Source organism: Aythya marila (assembly GCF_965140915.1).
Source record: "Aythya marila genome assembly, chromosome: 26".
Lineage (NCBI taxonomy): Eukaryota > Metazoa > Chordata > Aves > Anseriformes > Anatidae > Aythya > Aythya marila.
In genome coordinates this window covers 220,236-237,613 of record NC_139067.1, presented here as the reverse complement: position 1 = coordinate 237,613, position 17,378 = coordinate 220,236, and the positions used below count along the sequence as shown (strand labels likewise).

Genomic DNA, 17,378 nt, shown 5'->3' with positions numbered 1-17,378 from the left:
TGAAGTACTGCCCAGCAGCAGTGGTCTGACCACAGACTTTTCTGTCTCCGACACTGTGAATCTATGGTTTAAGCTTTTGCATCATTCCTTGCCAGGCAGCAGTGGAGATATGCTGTCTCACACAAAGACAATGCGCTGAGGCCCTCAGATGTCAGCACCACATGGAATGAGTAACGCAGCTGATATGGAAAAGGCAATAATGAAAACAACTTTGAGAGAATGAAAAACAAAACAAAACAAAACAAAAAAAAAAAAAAAAACACATTTTATTGAGAGGTCTTGCTCCAATCACAGAAGAAAGAAAACAGAAGCTATAATGTGTTTATATCAACCACAAGTTTAAAATAAAGCAAAACAATCAAGTACAGATTTCTTTGTCAAAATATACCGTGAGAAAAGCAAGCAATGCTCTGCTGTAATAGGCATTGTGTTCATGCAAGATTCCCACAGGCACCACGGTCTTCTTGCGCTGCTCCTGTGCCCATGCCTGCTCTGAAACACTCGCATATCAGCGCTCTTTAACAGGGCCTGTGCACTTCTATGCTCTCCATCACAATTATCTCTTGAGTACTTCCCCACTTCCCATTTTGACGTGTAGCTTGGGCTGCTCCCCTCACACCTCGGAGGTGAATGAGGCATGCAAAGGCCTTAAAGCAGTGTGGAGCTCTGCTGAGCACGTAGCAGCCCCTGGTGCTCCCAGCTGCAGCTCTCACCACTTTGTGCTGCAGGCACCGATGCCACGCGGGGCTCTCCACCGGTCCCCAGGCAGGGATCCGGCCCTGAGGCCTTCTCTTGGGTGAGTTCACAGGACTTTGTACAGCAGCTTGGCTCCCACGCCATGTCCTGCAGACTCTGGCCGTGCCCGCAGCTTGTCAGTGCCTCCCAGAAGCACAGGAGCTGCTGGCACCCGCTGTCCTCATGCACGTGCCACCAGCTGCTCCGGCTCCGCAGCCCCATCGCCCGTCCGCCTCCCTCCCTGCCTGGGTGCTCTGCCGACAGCTCCTGGTGCAGCAGGAGGGGCAGAGCCATGCCACACCACAATCCTGCATCCTGCAGCCTTGCCCCTTGCCCGGCGCAACTCACCCCACACGGCTCTCACACTCCCAAACCTCTCTGGAGACCACACAGGTGGCACCGCGAGGCAAAATTTCCCACTCTGGGCTCCTATGGCAAGGACGCATCACTGGGGAGCGTGAGGCTTGGCCTGTGGGAAACCTCTTCCCCTCCCCTTGTTTTACAAGTTGCTGTTATATAAAAACACCAGCTACCAGCAGGATGCTGTTTTGGGCTCAGGGCAGTGGGGGCTCAGGCCGTGTCGCCGGTTGTCTGCGGATGGGGAGGGTACTGGCAGGCACCTTCCACCACCGCTGGGTTTATGGCATCGTGTTAGCTAGCTGGCCACCAGCTCTTGCCCCAACATTTTATTATGGAAAAGCTCTGGCACTGTTCCTTCAATAATCTGAAGTTGGAGCTTGGGACACAGTGAAGCCACATTACTTCTCACTGACATGAAGTTAAAGAGAACTGGACAGTAATGAGATAGGCTGAATGGCCGAAAGTGTGAATCATATTGTACTATAAACACCAACAGAATGAATGCGAGAGAACATGCCAAAATTCTCGCATAGGGACTTCCGTTACTGGGACCAACTGTCTTGATCTTACCACCTGCTTTACAAAGACAAACGCGGGTGCATTAAGCCCAGAACATCGTTGCTGTAAGCATGCAGCACGTGCACCCCTGCAGGACCTGGGGTCTAGCACGGCCACCCCAAGCATCCCATCGCATCAGCCACTCTGCAGCCACCTCTGACAGCACCAATGCAGGATAGAAAACAACATCTCTTTATAAAAAGGGGTGGAGGGGGGAATCACATTGTAATTCATTAATTCAGCAATTTTAGTTAAGTGAACATTGATACATGGAAGAAAAAGCATAAAAATACAGAACCGATATTAGGCTTGAAAATAAATGTAAGTCATAACATCAAAAACAGCTGCTAAAATAACGTACTGTGAACACTAGCATCCCACCAGCTACAGCAGTGAAAAGCCTTACGCTTGTTCAGTGCTGCGAGAAGGTGGCTCTTTACAGTGCTGATTTTCACTCATCTTTTACGTTTTTTCTTTCTCAAAACTTCCAAACAGAAAAGGCATCCCCTCCAATCTGCCACACTTTTCTAAATTAACTATCTAAAATTACATTAAAACAAAATATAAAGATACCTTAACTGACTAAAACATGATGTTACATCAAACATAATTCTTTTAGTTCTGTTATTTTTATCAAAAACCTCCATATACAAAGAGAGTACAAAGGGAAGAGAGCGATGCATAGTCCACCTGCCAGCTAGATCCACGCAGGAACTGCTGACAGATCACAGAGCAGTTAGGCAAGAGAACGGTACAATTCCTGTCCAGGTACATGGAAACATCCAAAATACCATGTCTGAAATACAACGTGTGAATCTGCTCAGCTGCTCTGATCTGTTTCTCGAGGACAAACATACAGGATCAGAGGGCTGTTTAAACTGACAGAGCAACCAGTAACATACAATTATAGTATGCTTTAAGCCTGTAATTGCAGTGATAATTTCTTTTTCCCCCAAGTGACTTGGAGAAACGGGACTTCTTCAGTCCTGGATGCAGCCAGGAGGATCGCTGCTGCCCCTTGCCCTCCGATGCAGCAATGGCACGGCCACCAGTGGGAAGGGAGCTCCCAGGCAGCTCTGACTAAGTCCGGGAGATGACAAACAAAGCAGCTGCAAAGAGAAAAAGGCACCTCTCTTGGGTACTCTTATTACCAGGTCTTCCCAACTGCTTGAGGAAAAACAAGGCACCAGCAGCACTAAGAAACTCATGTGCGTCGCTGCACGCTGTGTGCTGGCACGAGGGAACCCAGTGCTGCCCTGGTTGTTTGAGCCACCTCTGAAGCCAGGCTCAAGTTCAGGCTCAAGGGCTACTGGTGGAAATCAAGCAGTGGCTCTAAACACACATGAACTGATTTTCCCTTTTATTCAGCATTTCCTGCTGAAATACATATTTTTAAAACACTAAATCAAAGCCCACTTTTCTAGAAGTGGCCATCAGGACCCATATGAGCAGCCTGGTGAGAGCCTGAAGATCCCAGCCCAACTAAACCTTTAAGCATCTCTCTCTGATGCAGAATCAATTCCCCTCCTGTGCTGCCACTCAGCTGTGGGAAGAAACCGGCTGGTGCCATGGGTGCACCGAGAGAACCATGCCAGCAGCTCGGAGGGTCCCAATTGCAGCCCACAGCCTCCTTCTGACAAGGCTTCGTTTGTCCGCATTCCCCATCAGGTCGCCTCATCAATCTGTGGTTCTAAAGCTTAGAGTGTTTTGTGTTTTAATTCACTGATAAGGTACGTTATCTACAACGATTAACTTGGCATCAAAGAAATAACACTACTACACATGGTGGTCTAAGACAACTTTGTGGGATTTTCTATAGAGTTCACATCCTAACTCCAGCTCTCTGGTAGTTTTGAAACATCTTCATCTGGGTGCTTGGCTTATTCATGGAATTTATCTACAGTAAAATCCACATCTCAAACCCCATAAAGGGAATAAACGGCACTCCCAAGCTAGAAAATAATTAATTTGCCAGCTTTGAGCAGGGTTGGTTTAAACCTCAGAAATGAGTTTTTGTTATTTCACTTAACTGTAATGCAACAGGATTATCTCAAACTGCAAGATATTCATTCTCTTAGAGCAATCACAATTGATGAAAATAATGAACGGAAGCAGGATGGTATAATTAACGTGGAACAATATGGGTCTATGGGAAAGAGAACTTGTCCAATTAGTGGAATAACGAATTTCAGCTTGGTCGATAAATGTAATCATTTGGATGCAATAGTCTTTGTCTTTCATAAATGACTTGACCTCGTGCTAACATGACATTTTGATTAAGGGGGAAAAAAAAACAAGAAAAAAAAAAACAGAATTCTATAAAGCCAAGTTGTCACACATCAAATGGACTGAAGTCCAGACACCGATAGGTCCCACGGTGACTGCAGGCAGGGAAACGCGGAGATGATGCATTTCCTGCGGTGCTCCATGGGGACCGATCCTTGCCCTTCTGCAACCCGATATTTGGCCGGCAGCCCGAAGACACCGTAAAAACATCATCGGTAAAGTGAGCAAGTGACACAAACCGGTGGGGCTGGCCGCAGGCTCTGCCAGCAGTGGGGCCGACCACCAAGCAGCACACACCTCCACAGGGACGAGGCCGGCCGGGTACGGGGCTCTGCCTTGGGGGGCTGGCACCGGGAGGCACAAGGGCGAGGACCTCTCCCATCCAGCCGACCAAGGCACCGCGAGGATGCCAGGGCTCAGGCCCAGCCCAAACAAATTTAGACCAGAATGTTGTTTGTTTGTTTGTTTGTTTTACAGGGAGGGCAATTAGCTATTAGGAGGCTTTATCCCAGGTTGTGGCAGATTCCCCATCGCTCGTTTATTAACCTTTATCATCAGGATGGGATGTTTTTCTAACAGGCTGGCTCTGGTTCAAGCAGGAATTAACACAGGGCGCTCCCGCAGCCATGAACACAGGAGGGAAGTGGTCATAAGTGTCTTTTCTGCAATCATGCGATTGACAACTTCGCACCCCTGTGCCTGCCCTCTTTACCTGACAGCTGCTATTTAAAGGCATTTACATATCCTTGCAGCAATGGGCCTTTGGCTATTGCAGATGCAAATAGTCCGTGACCTGAGAGACTGCTCGGTGCTTGCTCATCACGCTGGCAGGCTCTTGCAGCCAGGAGAATGCCAGCGGGGGTATGCGGGAGGGCTGGGGCCTGGGGAGGAAGCTCTGAGAAGGGCGAGGAGGAACAGGAGGGGCTCGGCCCCTGCGTGCCCGTGGCAGAGGGAGCGAGGCTGGGACCGCCGTGCCTGGGGCGTGGGCCAGCAGCTCTCCCACCGCCCGCTTCATCACTTGAAGACGGATGGGAACGTCGGGCAGTCTGGTGACTTCATCTTCTTCATGAACTTCTTGAACTCCTTGTTCTTCTTGTCCCACTTGTAGATGGCCGTCAGCAGGTACTGGGTCTTCACCTGGCGGCCCATGATCAGGAAGTAGTGGCCGAAGTTGTCCAGCTGATGGCAGGGGCAGTCGGCGCCGTTCTTCAGGAACAGCACCAGCTTCTTCAGGTTCTTCTTCCTGATGGGCCCCAGCTTCAGCGCCTTTCTCTTCCGTGGGATGATCATCTTGTCCCCGTTCTCCTTCTTCACTTCCTTTATGGTCATCTTAAGAGCTGAAAAACAAACCCGGGAGCCGGGAGAAGGGGAAAACAGAAAAGTCCTGAGCAGCCTTCACTCACAGAGCACTTGCTACCCACCCACCCGTGTCACTGTGCTGCCGGGAAGGTGCCCCAGGGACAGTGGGTGCCAGGACAGCACAAGCAAAACCTTCCTCGTGACGCTCAGACCCCGGCCTGCCCACAGGGCCGCAGTGCAAACCCCACAGCGCCCGAGGCAGAGCTGTGCCTTCCTGGCAGGGCACCAGCGTAAGACATCGGCCTCTGCTTCCCACCCCCCAGCACAAAACGTGCCAGGCACTTTGTATGTGGAAGGGAAACTCCTTCAGGGAAGCAACACAAACTTTGCTAGCAAAACATTGGCTGAGTAAGAACATGATTTCCCTGTTTCAGTACACGGAGAGACTCTTACAGGGGCCATTTAAAAGGTCAGCCTAGCTCCTCAAACATTTGTGTACAGTCACTCCTGGCCTCGGGCGCCCACAAAACAAGTTCCCAAGCACCGACCGTGTCTGCGTGAGAGCAGCAAAGCCCCTTGAAAGAACCCGTGCCCGATGGGGAAGCCAGCAGCGCAGGCACCTTCCCCAGCAAAGGGGGGAAATCCCATACGACTCCCATAGAAAATATCTTCTTCTTGGGGTTCAGCATTTTCCTGAGTTAATCACAACCCAAATTAAAATAATAATAAAATGTTCCCTTGTCCTGACCATGAAGAGGAATTTAGCATGCATGGGAAAAATGATGAAAATGTGTTGTACATTAAAGTATCACTTCTGTGCCATTTGGCTCTGCCTCATTTTGGGAGAAAAGCACATATGGCCAAAAATTACTAACATATTTCCATCATTTGGGAGTTTACTTCAGAGTTGCAGATAAATAGCGCCTGGATAGGTGATTAATTGTCTGCTGTCCCTTTCCATTTGATTCTCAGATGTGTGTGTAGCAGGCAGCACTGCAAAAACCCTGGGTTCTGGCAGGGAGAGGAATCCCCCGCAGCACTGTTCCTTGAAGTCCTGCTCTGCTGGATCTTGTAGTAATAAATACACGTTGCCTCTGGACGGCAGCTCTGTTCACCGTTCCAGACACAAATGGCAACAGCACAGCGCGATGACAATCCCGAGAGCGCAGCAGAGCCTGCGTATTACCCTCACGCTCCCAGCCACTGCACTGGCAAAAGGAATAATGGTATTTATCTGCCCATGTGCTAAAAAGGTCTACTGCTTGCCAAGAGCCCCGTTGTGTTCTACTGTTACTGTACAGGAAAGTAATCTGGGACTAGAAACCTAAGTGAAACTGTAATTCCATCTGTTTTTCAAATTCAGGATGTCAGAGGAGCTAAAGAGATGCAAGCTTTAAAGGAGCTAAAGACACTGAACCAGGTTAATTTGCAATGAATCTGGAAAATAGAGCAAGTAGTTTACATGCAACTCTAAGCTCCATGACATTACTTGGGTAGCGACAACAACATTCCTCCAAATGAGCCTCAGTTTCTTTATCAGTTCTGGCTTTGAACTCTTGCTCTGAGCACAGCAGTTTCCAGCAGTGTAATACCCATAATTAGAGACTTTTTCCAAAGTGGCTTGTTTGCAAATTGCTTTGCTGTGATTGCTGCAAGTTTAGAACCTTGTCGCTAGAGGAAGAAAACAAGCTGGCAACTAGCAGAGGTGTTGTTCTGCTCCAAGCATTGTAGTCTACAGAAGACAGAGGGTCTGGAAATCCTGTGCCCTGGGAGCTCACAGCTCCCTGCCTTGCACAGCAGCAGTTGTCTCTGCAAGCCAGCACTGCACTTTCGGGGAGCATGGGAGCTGCCCAGGTGAACCATAAATCCAGATGGGAACTAAAAAAAATGTATCCAAGCCTCACTCCTGCAGAACAGCACTCAGAGCCAAGATCTGAGGCTCCTGGGCACGAGGGGCAGGTTTCACAGGCAGCTGGATGGGCACACAGCTCCTGTGCCTTCTACACGCACCAGAAAGGCAGCACCCAGGGTGGGTGCTGACCCCCAGGGAGGATCCAAAGCCACGGGGTCTGAAGGCTCATCAATGCCTCAGCCACAAGCCCACCTCCCCTTCACTCTCCAACCACCAGCAAATCTTTGTCATCAAACCCAGCAGCCCCCAGAGATGTGACAGCAGACAAGCGCCTTTCTCTGCGTCCACCCCAGCAGCAGCAGCGGCCAGCTGCAGCACCCACCCTGGGGACTCTCCATCCCCTCTGCTCCAGCAGCAAGCACACCGCAGGGCCGTGGCCCATTCCTGCAGGGTGCACGGAGAGGTTTTGTTTTGGCGCCGCATCTGGTCCTGAAACACCCTCCTGGGGAGCTGCTGGCACATCTGCTCACAGGCGAGGCGTGGAGGCAGAGCACCAGGGAGAACCAGCATCCAGCCACCCACCCCAAGGTCTCCTCCCGGAGAACAGCAGTGAAAGCGTTATTCGGGCTGGGAGGGAGCACAAAAAACACAACAAAGGCAGATTTCAGGATCTAATTTGGGACTCATCAGCCATCAGCCACGTTGTGTTGACAACAGCACAAGTCCTCCCGGGGTGCTAAACCCAGGCATGCCCTCACTCAGCCCTAGTGCCAAGAGGCTGTGGTCCCTGCCCAGGCACTCGCTGCCAGCCAGGACCAGCAGTGCCAAATGCCTGGCTCCCGCAGCAGCTCTGGGGCTGATGCTGCTCCTTCCAGCCCAGAGCCAAGCCATGCCAAAGCATAAAAGCACATCACTGGGGCTGTCCTCTCCATCTGGAAAGCCTGAGACCCTGTGCCACAGAGGAGGGCAGAACCCTTTCCCCCAGCGCCCCATGCATCCCCCCGGGGTTACACTGCTGCCCAAGTGCCCTGGGAGGGGATGCAACAGGGAGAGGGCGCAGGGCAGCGCCCCACGGCTGGCCACGGCTCCCCAGGCATGGGGCGAGACCCTTGCCTGTGTAACGCTCACCCCTTTGAAGCACACCAGGAATTTGGCCCCAGCTACAAACAGCTCCTATCAGACTGCAGCATAGCTCTGCTATCTCTAACGCAGAGAGAGGGGAGCACTGAGGGTATAAAAATGTCTTCTTTATGTCTACTAAAACGAAGCAGGATATATGGAAGTGTTTGTTCACTCGGAGCAGAATCACTTGTGGCAGCAAGAGCTCCAAGGAGAGCAAAGGCTCCACGGAGCTGGTTGCGGTCCAGCCTGAAAGTACAACCTGCACTGCATCACTTGAAACACTTGCATCAATACCTCTGCAGCTCCGGCTTCCCAGTCCCACGCACACAGAGGAAAAAGGAAACCCAACCTCCCAGACAGACTGGGAGCACTGCCAGCGCCCCTGGGAGCAGAGCACCCTCCTACCCTCCACAAGGGCTCAGCACCACACACGGCACAAAAGCAAAGCCTCTCCCGCATCACTCCTGCTCACTCACCAGGTGAGAGTCGTGGGCACCGCCGTGCTTGAGGCAGGGGCAGCACGGGGCACCCTGCAACGCACGCACCGGGCAGGCACCGCTGCAGCAGAGTGCACCCAAACGCCCTCCCAGAAGCTGGGAAGACCACGTCCCCCCGCCCCGTACAGCCCTGCTGAGTGAGCTCCCACCTGTACAGCTGCACGGCAATGCCCGCGCCCCCGCCCCGGCCCCTCCAGCCCCCCTTCGGCAGCACGCAGGAGCCGGGGACTCCATCCCCACTGCGGGCAGGGGCCCCGCTGCAGCACCCTCAGGGGCAGGGAAAGGAACGTGAGAGAACGGAAAGCTCTGCTGTTCCTTCAGCCTCGTTGCTCCTTCCTTTAGAAATCACTCAGAAGAAGGAAACCTGCCAGAAGACACATTAGGGCTGTAACAGGAGAAGGCTGCAGGCAAGGAACTGTCAGTCAAGGGAAAAAATAAACAGCATGTATTGATTGTACTGCAGTCTCCAGTGCAGCAAGAGCCTGTTCAGCAGGACCCCTCAGACCCCAGAGAAAGGGCAGAAACAATAAATAAAATCAGCAAGAGAAACAGAGAGTGGAATGAACTCCAGGAGAGCGTGTGGCCAGCCCAGCCTGCACGAGGAGTAAGAAACAAATCCTGGCTGCAGCCCCGGGAGGTGCGGGGGGCACAAGAGGGCACTCGCACTTCATCACGCCTCCCTCGTGTGTCCCTGGCACACCAGAGCTGCACCAAAACCTGAGCTGCAGTTAACCCGAGCGTGCCTGCCAGCCCCCGCAGCACCGCTCTGTGCCCCAGGCTGGTTCCACAGCCCCGCTGCCAGCCCCAGCTGCAGGGCAGCAGCCACACGTAGCCAGAGGTGCTCCGGGATCTCTCCAGGACCTCTCCTGAAGGGGCTCTGCCGATGCTGCCAAGAAGAGAGGAGGCAGCTGCTGGATGCTGCTGAAGGAAAGAAAGAAAGGAGACACCAACCTCTGGGCGCCTCCACCAGCAGGCGGGACGCAGCCGGCCCCACAGCCGTGCCCACTTGCAGAGGAACCACCAAGCTGTCGCACAAGGGGGCTGCCCTCAAAGCAGCGTCAAGAAGCCACGTTCAGCACCACTTGGACAGATCCAAACCCAGAGTCCTGCTCACCCACAAGGCCGGCAGCCCTGCCAGCACCAGCACCTTGCCTGGGCCCCCTCTCCTGCCCTTTCCCCTCCCATGTTCACAGCTGGGGCCAGCGCTCCTCCTCCGTGGTCCTCACGAGCGACATCGTGCCCGGGGCTGTTGCACAGCTGCCTCCAGCCGTGGGCAAAGCACCCCACACCTCACAAGGCGCTGGGACGTACGGGAAGCCTGCAGTAACATCATCGTGGGGATCGGCAAGGAAGAGCTGGCGAGCAGGACCCACCAAACAGCTGCCCCTTGCAGCACACGTTAGTTTAAACATTTATTGTATGTGTCTGGCTTTGATGAGGATCTGTAACCTGTCAGTTGCCAGTGTTTACCTTGGTGGATGTGCATGAGAAATCTCAGTCTGAATGGCTGGGAGTTTATTTTAGTGCCAGATAAACAGCTCCCCTTGAGAAATTGCCCCTGTGACAGTAACCCCTGAAGACTAAACAGAGATCTAAGAACCACGCACTGTGCTTTGAGAAAACTTCCTGAAGCCAATTCATCCTCTGCCAGCTGCTCTCCACAGGCTGGGACATCCCCAAGAGTGCCCTGCCCCATCTTCCCTTGGAGCAGAGGGAAGACTTGCACTGCACCTCTGCATCTCTTCCTGCACACCAGATTCCCAGGTTGCTCCAGGCTGGAAACAGCGTTAGATGCACCCAGGAATCCTCCTGGCTGGGGAGGAAAAACACAGCAACAGAAGGAAGAAAATACCAGTGCAGCTGCATGAAACCTACATCACTGAAAATCCATGCAAATGAACTTTTCCACTGCTATTTGTTCTGGTGACAAGGGAGGAACAGGGGAACAAAAGGACATCCAAGATGCAACCAGCTTTCCATTGTGAAGAAAGAATGATGCTTCACACGCAGCAGACACTAGTTGCGTCCTGCTCAGTTGTATTTGGGTTTTTCTACTGTAGGAAAGTCATCGCGTCTTCACAAGAAAAAAAAAAAAGAGATTAAAGAAAGCAGCAATGGGAAGGAGAAGGAATAGAAGCAACCTTGGCATCAGCAAGAGCTCCAATGTGTTTAAGAACTAAAGCTATATGTTGGAGTCATGGTGGTACACAGAACAAAGAACAATCCCAAATTACTTGCAATGGCTTGAAAAAGACTCTGCTTCAGCAGAGGAAACAAACAGCTTTAAACAACGCTTGGAAAACACGCTGCTCTGGGGGGCAGGCAGGTGTGCTGATGCAGTAGCAGTGCCTGGCATTGCACCAGCCCTGGAGCTGCCCCCGCTCCTTCCCCCGGCGGGGGGACCCATCCCTGCCACCTCAACCGCAGCAGGAGGAGGCTTTCTGTGAAAGCCTTTGCAGCAGTTTTGGATTAGCTGGGGGTGCGCACGGCAGTCGGTGTCGCTGCTGCTCAGCAACTCTATCTGGCCACTCGCCGCAGCCCTACCCAGGGAGCGCCTGCCAAGAAATATTTCCACCCTCCGGATTGTCACCACAGAACTTCTCCAGAACCAGCCTACTCTGCGGGCAAGTCAGTGTCTGAAGCCCCTCTATCGAGCCCACACATACGTCTGGTTTGGCCTCTCCTGCCGGTCGTGCAGCTGCCCTGCAGTGCGGGATGTGTAACAGCAGAGGCTGATGGCAAGCACACAGCAGGACACCGCTGTGGCTCCAGGACACGGCACGACCCACACCGCTCCCACCCAGCACCCTTCTGTCTGCAGGAGGGCAAATTACAGAGCAAACAGCAAACACGGCCAAAGATGAAGGCTTGGGAGTGGAAGACCTCCCCTGGCCCTCCCAGGTACTTGGTACCTGTCCTGTTGGTCGCTTGCCCCTGGAGGCGAGGGGATGGGGAGCAGAAAAGCAGCAGAGCTGCTGGGGGCAGTGCCCAGGGCCAGCCGGGTGCTTCCCACATCAGCCAGGCTGCAGCACTGGATTCACGCACATTCCTGAGAAACCATTACACAGCTGCTCCTGTCGATGCTTTTCCCTGTTACAAGAGGTCTGCACTGAACTTAGGGCATTTGGCATACCAAATCTGCAGGAGAGTTGAGAATTCATTTCCAGCAGAAAGGGTAATACACCAGCATGCAGAGCAGGTTTGGGTTTGCATAGCATGCTCTGGCACAGGGCACATTCAAGCGCTAATCCCCGAGGAATGCACACCTTGTTCAATATGCCTTTAATAACTTTCCAGGAAAGCTACATACACCAGCAAGGATGTCAAAACCAGTTAATTCTGGGCTTGATCTGAAAAAGCTATTTTTCCCTGCAATACTTTTCGTTGTTGTGTTTTTTCTTTTTTTTTTTTTTTTTTTTTTAAATAGAGTTCTGTTTACCTGTGATTGTCTGACTCACTCACAAGCCATAATGGATTTAGGACTCAGCTGTGAAGTAGCCCTGTATTCTCTCCCTCACTGCTCAGCCTTAGCAAGACGAAGGCTTGCTCTTGGTTTTTACACCTGGACTTGACAAGCAGAGCGTAACTTTGCTAAAAGAAGCCCAGGGCTCCAAAGAAGCTGGGCAGGAAAGACGTCTGGGTGCACCTCCCTAGAGAGCTGCCGGCTGTGCTGCAGCACCAAGGCCGGGGGTGATGCCGAGTGCAGGCACCACGCCGTGACCAGGACCCCAGCCCCTGCCACCCCCACCGGGCTGCACCAGCAGGACCCGGCCCTGGCCATGTCCCCCTCACCGCGCGCCGACACTGACATCTAGAGGCTCAGTCGCCTCCGGGCAAGGACTGCAACTGCCCACAGGCACTCTCAGGGTGGGCAGGGAAACTGGAGCAGCTGTGGCACCCTGCTGGTGCCTAGGTTCCTGCTCAGGGGGTAGGGGGGCAGTGCCCTCCAGGCACAACGTGCACCCTGCCTGCTGCCCTGGGCACTGCCGCGGCCGGCCCAAAGGGAGCAGGATGGGAGCAGGACACTCTCGTGCCAGGGTCCCAAGCACCTCCTCCCTTCCGCACTCCAGAGCCCTGCCAGCAAGGAGTAGCAGCAGGAACGCTTTCCTTACCAAATTCACTGGCACACAGGTGCTCAATGATGGCTTCCGACTTCATCTCGTTGTCACACGGGGGACACACCGTCGTTCCTGGTAAGAGGAGAGAACAGGTGATGAGGAGCAAGCTCAGGAAGCACCAGAGGGCTGGGCTGACATGTGCAGACAACATGTGCCCTGGGGTGCCAGGTCCCAGCGCTGCAGGACCAGGCAGGAGAGGGGCTTCCAGGGCCAGGCTCCCAGCCGGGGGCAACCACTCGCCGTGGGGCATGGCGAGCTGCCTGCTGATGTTGCCTCCCTGCGGCGTGCCGAGCTGGCACACGGTGCCCAGGGCACAGCAGGAGGAGGACCAGGAACGAGGATGGCTCACACTGCATGGGGCATCCCAGGCTGGCAGCTGCTCCAGAGCCAGGCTGGAGCTCAGGACAGACACAGCTCAGGGGCCCTGCCAGACACCCGGGCACGGCAAGGGCCCTACCTCCCTCCTGCTCCTTCCCAGAGCAGGGACAGCTTGGAGAGGGACACACACAGTTCTCAGGTGCACCGTCCCCCTCCAGTACGATCCCAAGCACAGCCACCCTCTCTTCACCGGGACCCATCCTGGGAAGAAAGCTCAGCTCTCCCAGAGAATAAAAATCCGCTTCCAGGTCCCTGCCTCCCGCCTGAGCAGAGACCACCCGGCAGCACAGACGCGGATTTGTGCTACTGACGGATGAATTTATTGAGCTGGGAGGTGCTGCTTATGTTCTCGGTCCAGCAGAACGAAGGGCTCCTTCCCACACACGGGAGTTGTGCTCAGGAGCCGCGCTGCAGCACAATATCTGCCGGTCCCTGCGTGCAGCGGAGCGCTGCCCCCCCAGCCCTGCAGCCAGGCACCCCACGGGGACCGCAGCCTCCCTGTCACAGAAGCCCCACGGGACCTCGGGCAAGACGTTTGATTTCCCTGCATTGTTCTTCCCCTCCTGCCACCCGCTCTGCTCTTGGCAAGTGCTAATTCCTTGGGTCGTGCACCCCGCAAGCACCCCAGGGCCGGAGTTCAGACCCCACCTCCTGACCTGCGACGGCTCGGTCAGGGCCCATCGTCTGTGTCTGACAGCTTTACTCAGGGCACAACGTTTGCTTGTTTCCAGCCTGTTTTCTCCCTGCTGACCGTTTTCTAATGCCTGGCTTTAGAGCCGGCTTACTCCAGGGGCAGGAGAAGGAATGTGTAATGCTATATTAATCTGCAACTCCCCTGATGCATCCTGTGGGCCTGCAGGCTTTACCGCCTTATGCTTAAGGAGAAAGGAATTCAGCAGGTCAGCTATTTGAGAGGCAGAAACAAATTCCAATTTTAAGGTGTTAATGGAGAAAAATACTGAAAGGGCTCGTTCTTATTAATGCTCAGAGAAGAGGGGGGACACTGCTGGGCTCTGACCTTCTTTAAATCAACAGCACCCAAAACCTACGAGGGCTCAGAGTTTGCACTGACAGAAGGCTGCAGGCCAGGGAGGGCCATGCCACAGCCGCAAGGTGCCTCAGCTGTGTCAGCACTGACAGCCCAAAACCTCACAGACCCATGGGCAGAAGGTCCAGACCATTATTACCGGAGAGCACCTCACCTCAGAAGCGTTTCTAGCCACTGTGCTGGTCCCTTCCCAGAGCAGTGCCCCAGCCAGCAGGACAGGCACGAGGGGCTCTGAGCCACACCAAGGCAGCAGTTTCTCTTGAAATGTTTGCAGGCAGCCAAGAGGACACGAAAATGGCTGCATAAATTCTTCCGCTGAATGTTCTGGAGAGTCCGCACTTGCACAAGAATTTTAAAGACTTGCTTTCTGTAAACATCCTTGCAAACAAATTGCTCATTTTGAAGTGCACGGGACACAAGTCTGTGAACCCGCACAGCAGACAGCGCGTTTACCGGAGGGGCTGCGACGCTTTCTTGCGACACCCACCCCAGCTCCGGTTTCCAGTTCACTCGAAGCACATGTTGTTAATATCCCCTAGAGCCTGTGCAGAATGAGTCCTCTGCACCCCTGGCAGGAGCAGAAGAAAACGCACAAAGGCCTCAAACCTGAGCTGATACCGCTTGGAAGAAGTCGCTTCAGTGCTGCCTGAACACCACGCTGCCAGACACGTTCGCAGCACCAAAAGAAAGCAATACTGTGCCACCCTGGTGCTGCTGCCAAGGCGGCTCTGAGAGTTCAGCAAGCAGTAAGTTGTTGAACTACACAAGGGGAAAAGCCCAGCAGATGCTGCTCACCTAGAAAACATCTCAGGCTGTTACGTCCTCGAGCTGCAGACTAGCCCCTTGTGGGCTGGGGCAGAGCAGCCCCCAGGCAGCAGCTCCGGTCCAGCTGCCCAGCAGCACGCTTGGCTGCAGGTCCCTGGGGAACAAAAGCAACCTTCGGACCTGCTCACAGGACGTGACAGCGGTCTGGACCAAGGGTCTGGGTTCATACAGGACAGCAACCTCGGAGCCTTCCCTGAAAACAAAGAGCTTTGTCCAGCAGTCGCATCAGTCAGCGTGAGCCACGGTATGGAAGGCAGCACGGCTACGTGGCTGCTTGCTCCATGCAGGAGCAGGCTGGGTCCTGGAGATCAGGAGCCAAACCTTGCCCCTGGCCTGGCCCCCACCCACCCCGGGTGCAACGGCGGGCTTGGCTGTCCCCTGCGTGCTGCCCTGCCTGCAGCGAGCACTGGCCCTGGCCCCAGCCCCAGTTCCAAGCCGTCGCTCCCCACCTACCTCTGTCTTCTCTCTCTGCAATCACCTTTCTCGTCAGTTTTACGAGGTGCTCTAATGCAGACTGCCTAAGCTACGCCAGGATATTTATTTATTTTAGAAGTTTTCAGCAACAAGTGAGACTCATTGCAATTGACTGTAAACAAGCCAGTCTGGCACAAACAGACTTGCTGAGTGTGATCAAAGTAAACACGAAACACACCCACTTGCTCCAATTGCTTCCTGATAAACCTCTTGCCCGCAGCCCCCTCTCCACCATACAGCCCCCCCCCCAAGAAGGCAGGGCTGGCTTTCCACCATGTTCATCCTCCACCAAGATTGCCGAGCCCCAGGTCTCCTTAGAAGCAGGGCGTCCCTGCCAGGAGCACTGCCACCATCCACTCCCACCAGGTGTTTTCTGCCAGGTGCCAGCAGACACCCTGCTGCTGCTAAGGAGTGGCCCAGATGTGAGCCCAGCAGGGAGGAGAAGCTCTTCCCAAGGCGATGTGCATGCGGAGGGCAGGCTCAGAGCCTGGTCCCAATGCCTGCACAGGGATCAGATCAGCCGTGCACCCACCATGTCCCCCCCCGGCTCCACCTGCACTTGGATTTCTGCTCTGAGAGGGAGGTGAGAAGCCAGCAGTGCATCCTGCCCTCCTCGGGACGCTGCAGACAGCAGCTGGGAGCAGCCAGCTCACAGAGCACTTGGAGGCAGCCAGGGAGAGCTGCTCCCAAGAAGCAGCCCCCAGGCGAGCCTTGCCCAGCACAGGACCCTACCTGGTCCCACGCAGCCACTCCTAGGCTGACGCCTGCCCCACCAGCTCAGAAAAAAAACACCAGAAGAAGGGCTCCAGCTCCGGTCATGCCTTACCTTTGGGCCTGGAGACCTCAGTGGCGTTGGGAGCTGTCATGGCAATGCAGACGTCGTCCTGGGGAAACTGGTCGCACTTGAGCATCTCTGGCCAGAAGAAGCCAAAGAACTGCATGACAGGCTCGCAGGAGTCGCGCACGGCCTCACACAGCCAGCGGCACGGGTACACCGGCCGGTCCAGGCAGACGGGGGCAAAGAGGGAGCAGAGGAAGACCTGGGTGCCCATGTGGCAGTTCTTGTTCAGCAGCGGCACCCAGCTGCTCGCCTGGTGCTTCACCTCGGCCATGGTCTCGTGGTCCAGCAGGTTGGGCAGCACCATCTTGTCGTAGCCCACGCTGTGGCACAGCCGCAGGTCGGCCGGGATGGCCACGCACTGGTGGGGCTTGGTGTAGAAGCGCCCGCCCGGGTAGGGCCCCAGGTCGGACTGGTAGCTCACGTAGTCGTACTCGCTGCCCTCGCCGCACGCCAGCAGCCCGGCGGCCACGGACAGCAGCGCCCGCACGGCCGGCCCGCAGCCGCCCCGCACCCTGCCCATGGCTGCGCCCTGCCCGCCGACGGCCCCGACGGCACCGCCCGCCAAGCGCCAAGCGCCAAGCCCCGAGCCCCGAGCCCCCCGCCTCGCCCGGGGACCCCTCCCCGCCCGAGCCCCCTCCCGGTGCCCGCGGCCCCCCCCCGTCCACCGCCCGCCGCCGCTCCCGGCCCCGCTCTGGCCCCGCCGCGCCGCGCCGCGGGTTTGTGCGCCCCCGGCAGCCAATCAGGGCGCTGCCGCCCGCCGCGCGCTCGCCCGCCGCTGTCAATCAGCGGCCCCGGGAGCCAATCGCGGCCCGGCCCGGCCACGGCCCCGCCCCTCTCCGCCCCGCCCCGGCCGGGCCCCGACGGCGCCGCGCTCCGGCAGCGCAGCCCCGCGGCCCCGACGGGCGCTCCCGGCCTGGGGCTGCTCCGCGGGGACGCGCCCGGCCCGGCCCGGCCCCGGGCTGCCCCGCGCACCTGCGGCACGGGA

At 55.3% G+C, this 17,378-nt stretch overlaps 1 protein-coding gene across 1 annotated transcript; it reads right to left on the bottom strand.

Moving 5' to 3' along the window:
* Nucleotides 1-279: 279 nt before the first annotated feature.
* On the bottom strand, nt 280-16,964 carry SFRP1 (secreted frizzled related protein 1). Its single transcript, XM_082779439.1, has 3 exons — nt 16,379-16,964; nt 12,822-12,899; nt 280-5,276 (listed from the first exon to the last, which is right to left on the bottom strand). Exons 1-3 carry the CDS (start codon nt 16,911-16,913, stop codon nt 4,954-4,956), a joined length of 936 nt encoding a protein of 311 aa, XP_082635565.1. The 5' UTR covers nt 16,914-16,964; the 3' UTR covers nt 280-4,953.
* Nucleotides 16,965-17,378: the final 414 nt, after the last annotated feature.

Coding starts and splice junctions, on each gene's coding strand:
- SFRP1 (XM_082779439.1), bottom strand. CDS start 16,913: ATGGGCAGGGTGCGGGGCGGCTGCGGGCCGGCCGTGCGGGCGCTGCTG. Junction 12,900..16,378: donor TGAGGTCTCCAGGCCCAAAG/GTAAGGCATGAC, acceptor TCCTCTTACCAG/GAACGACGGTGTGTCCCCCG. Junction 5,277..12,821: donor CCTGTGTGCCAGTGAATTTG/GTAAGGAAAGCG, acceptor TTTGTTTTTCAG/CTCTTAAGATGACCATAAAG.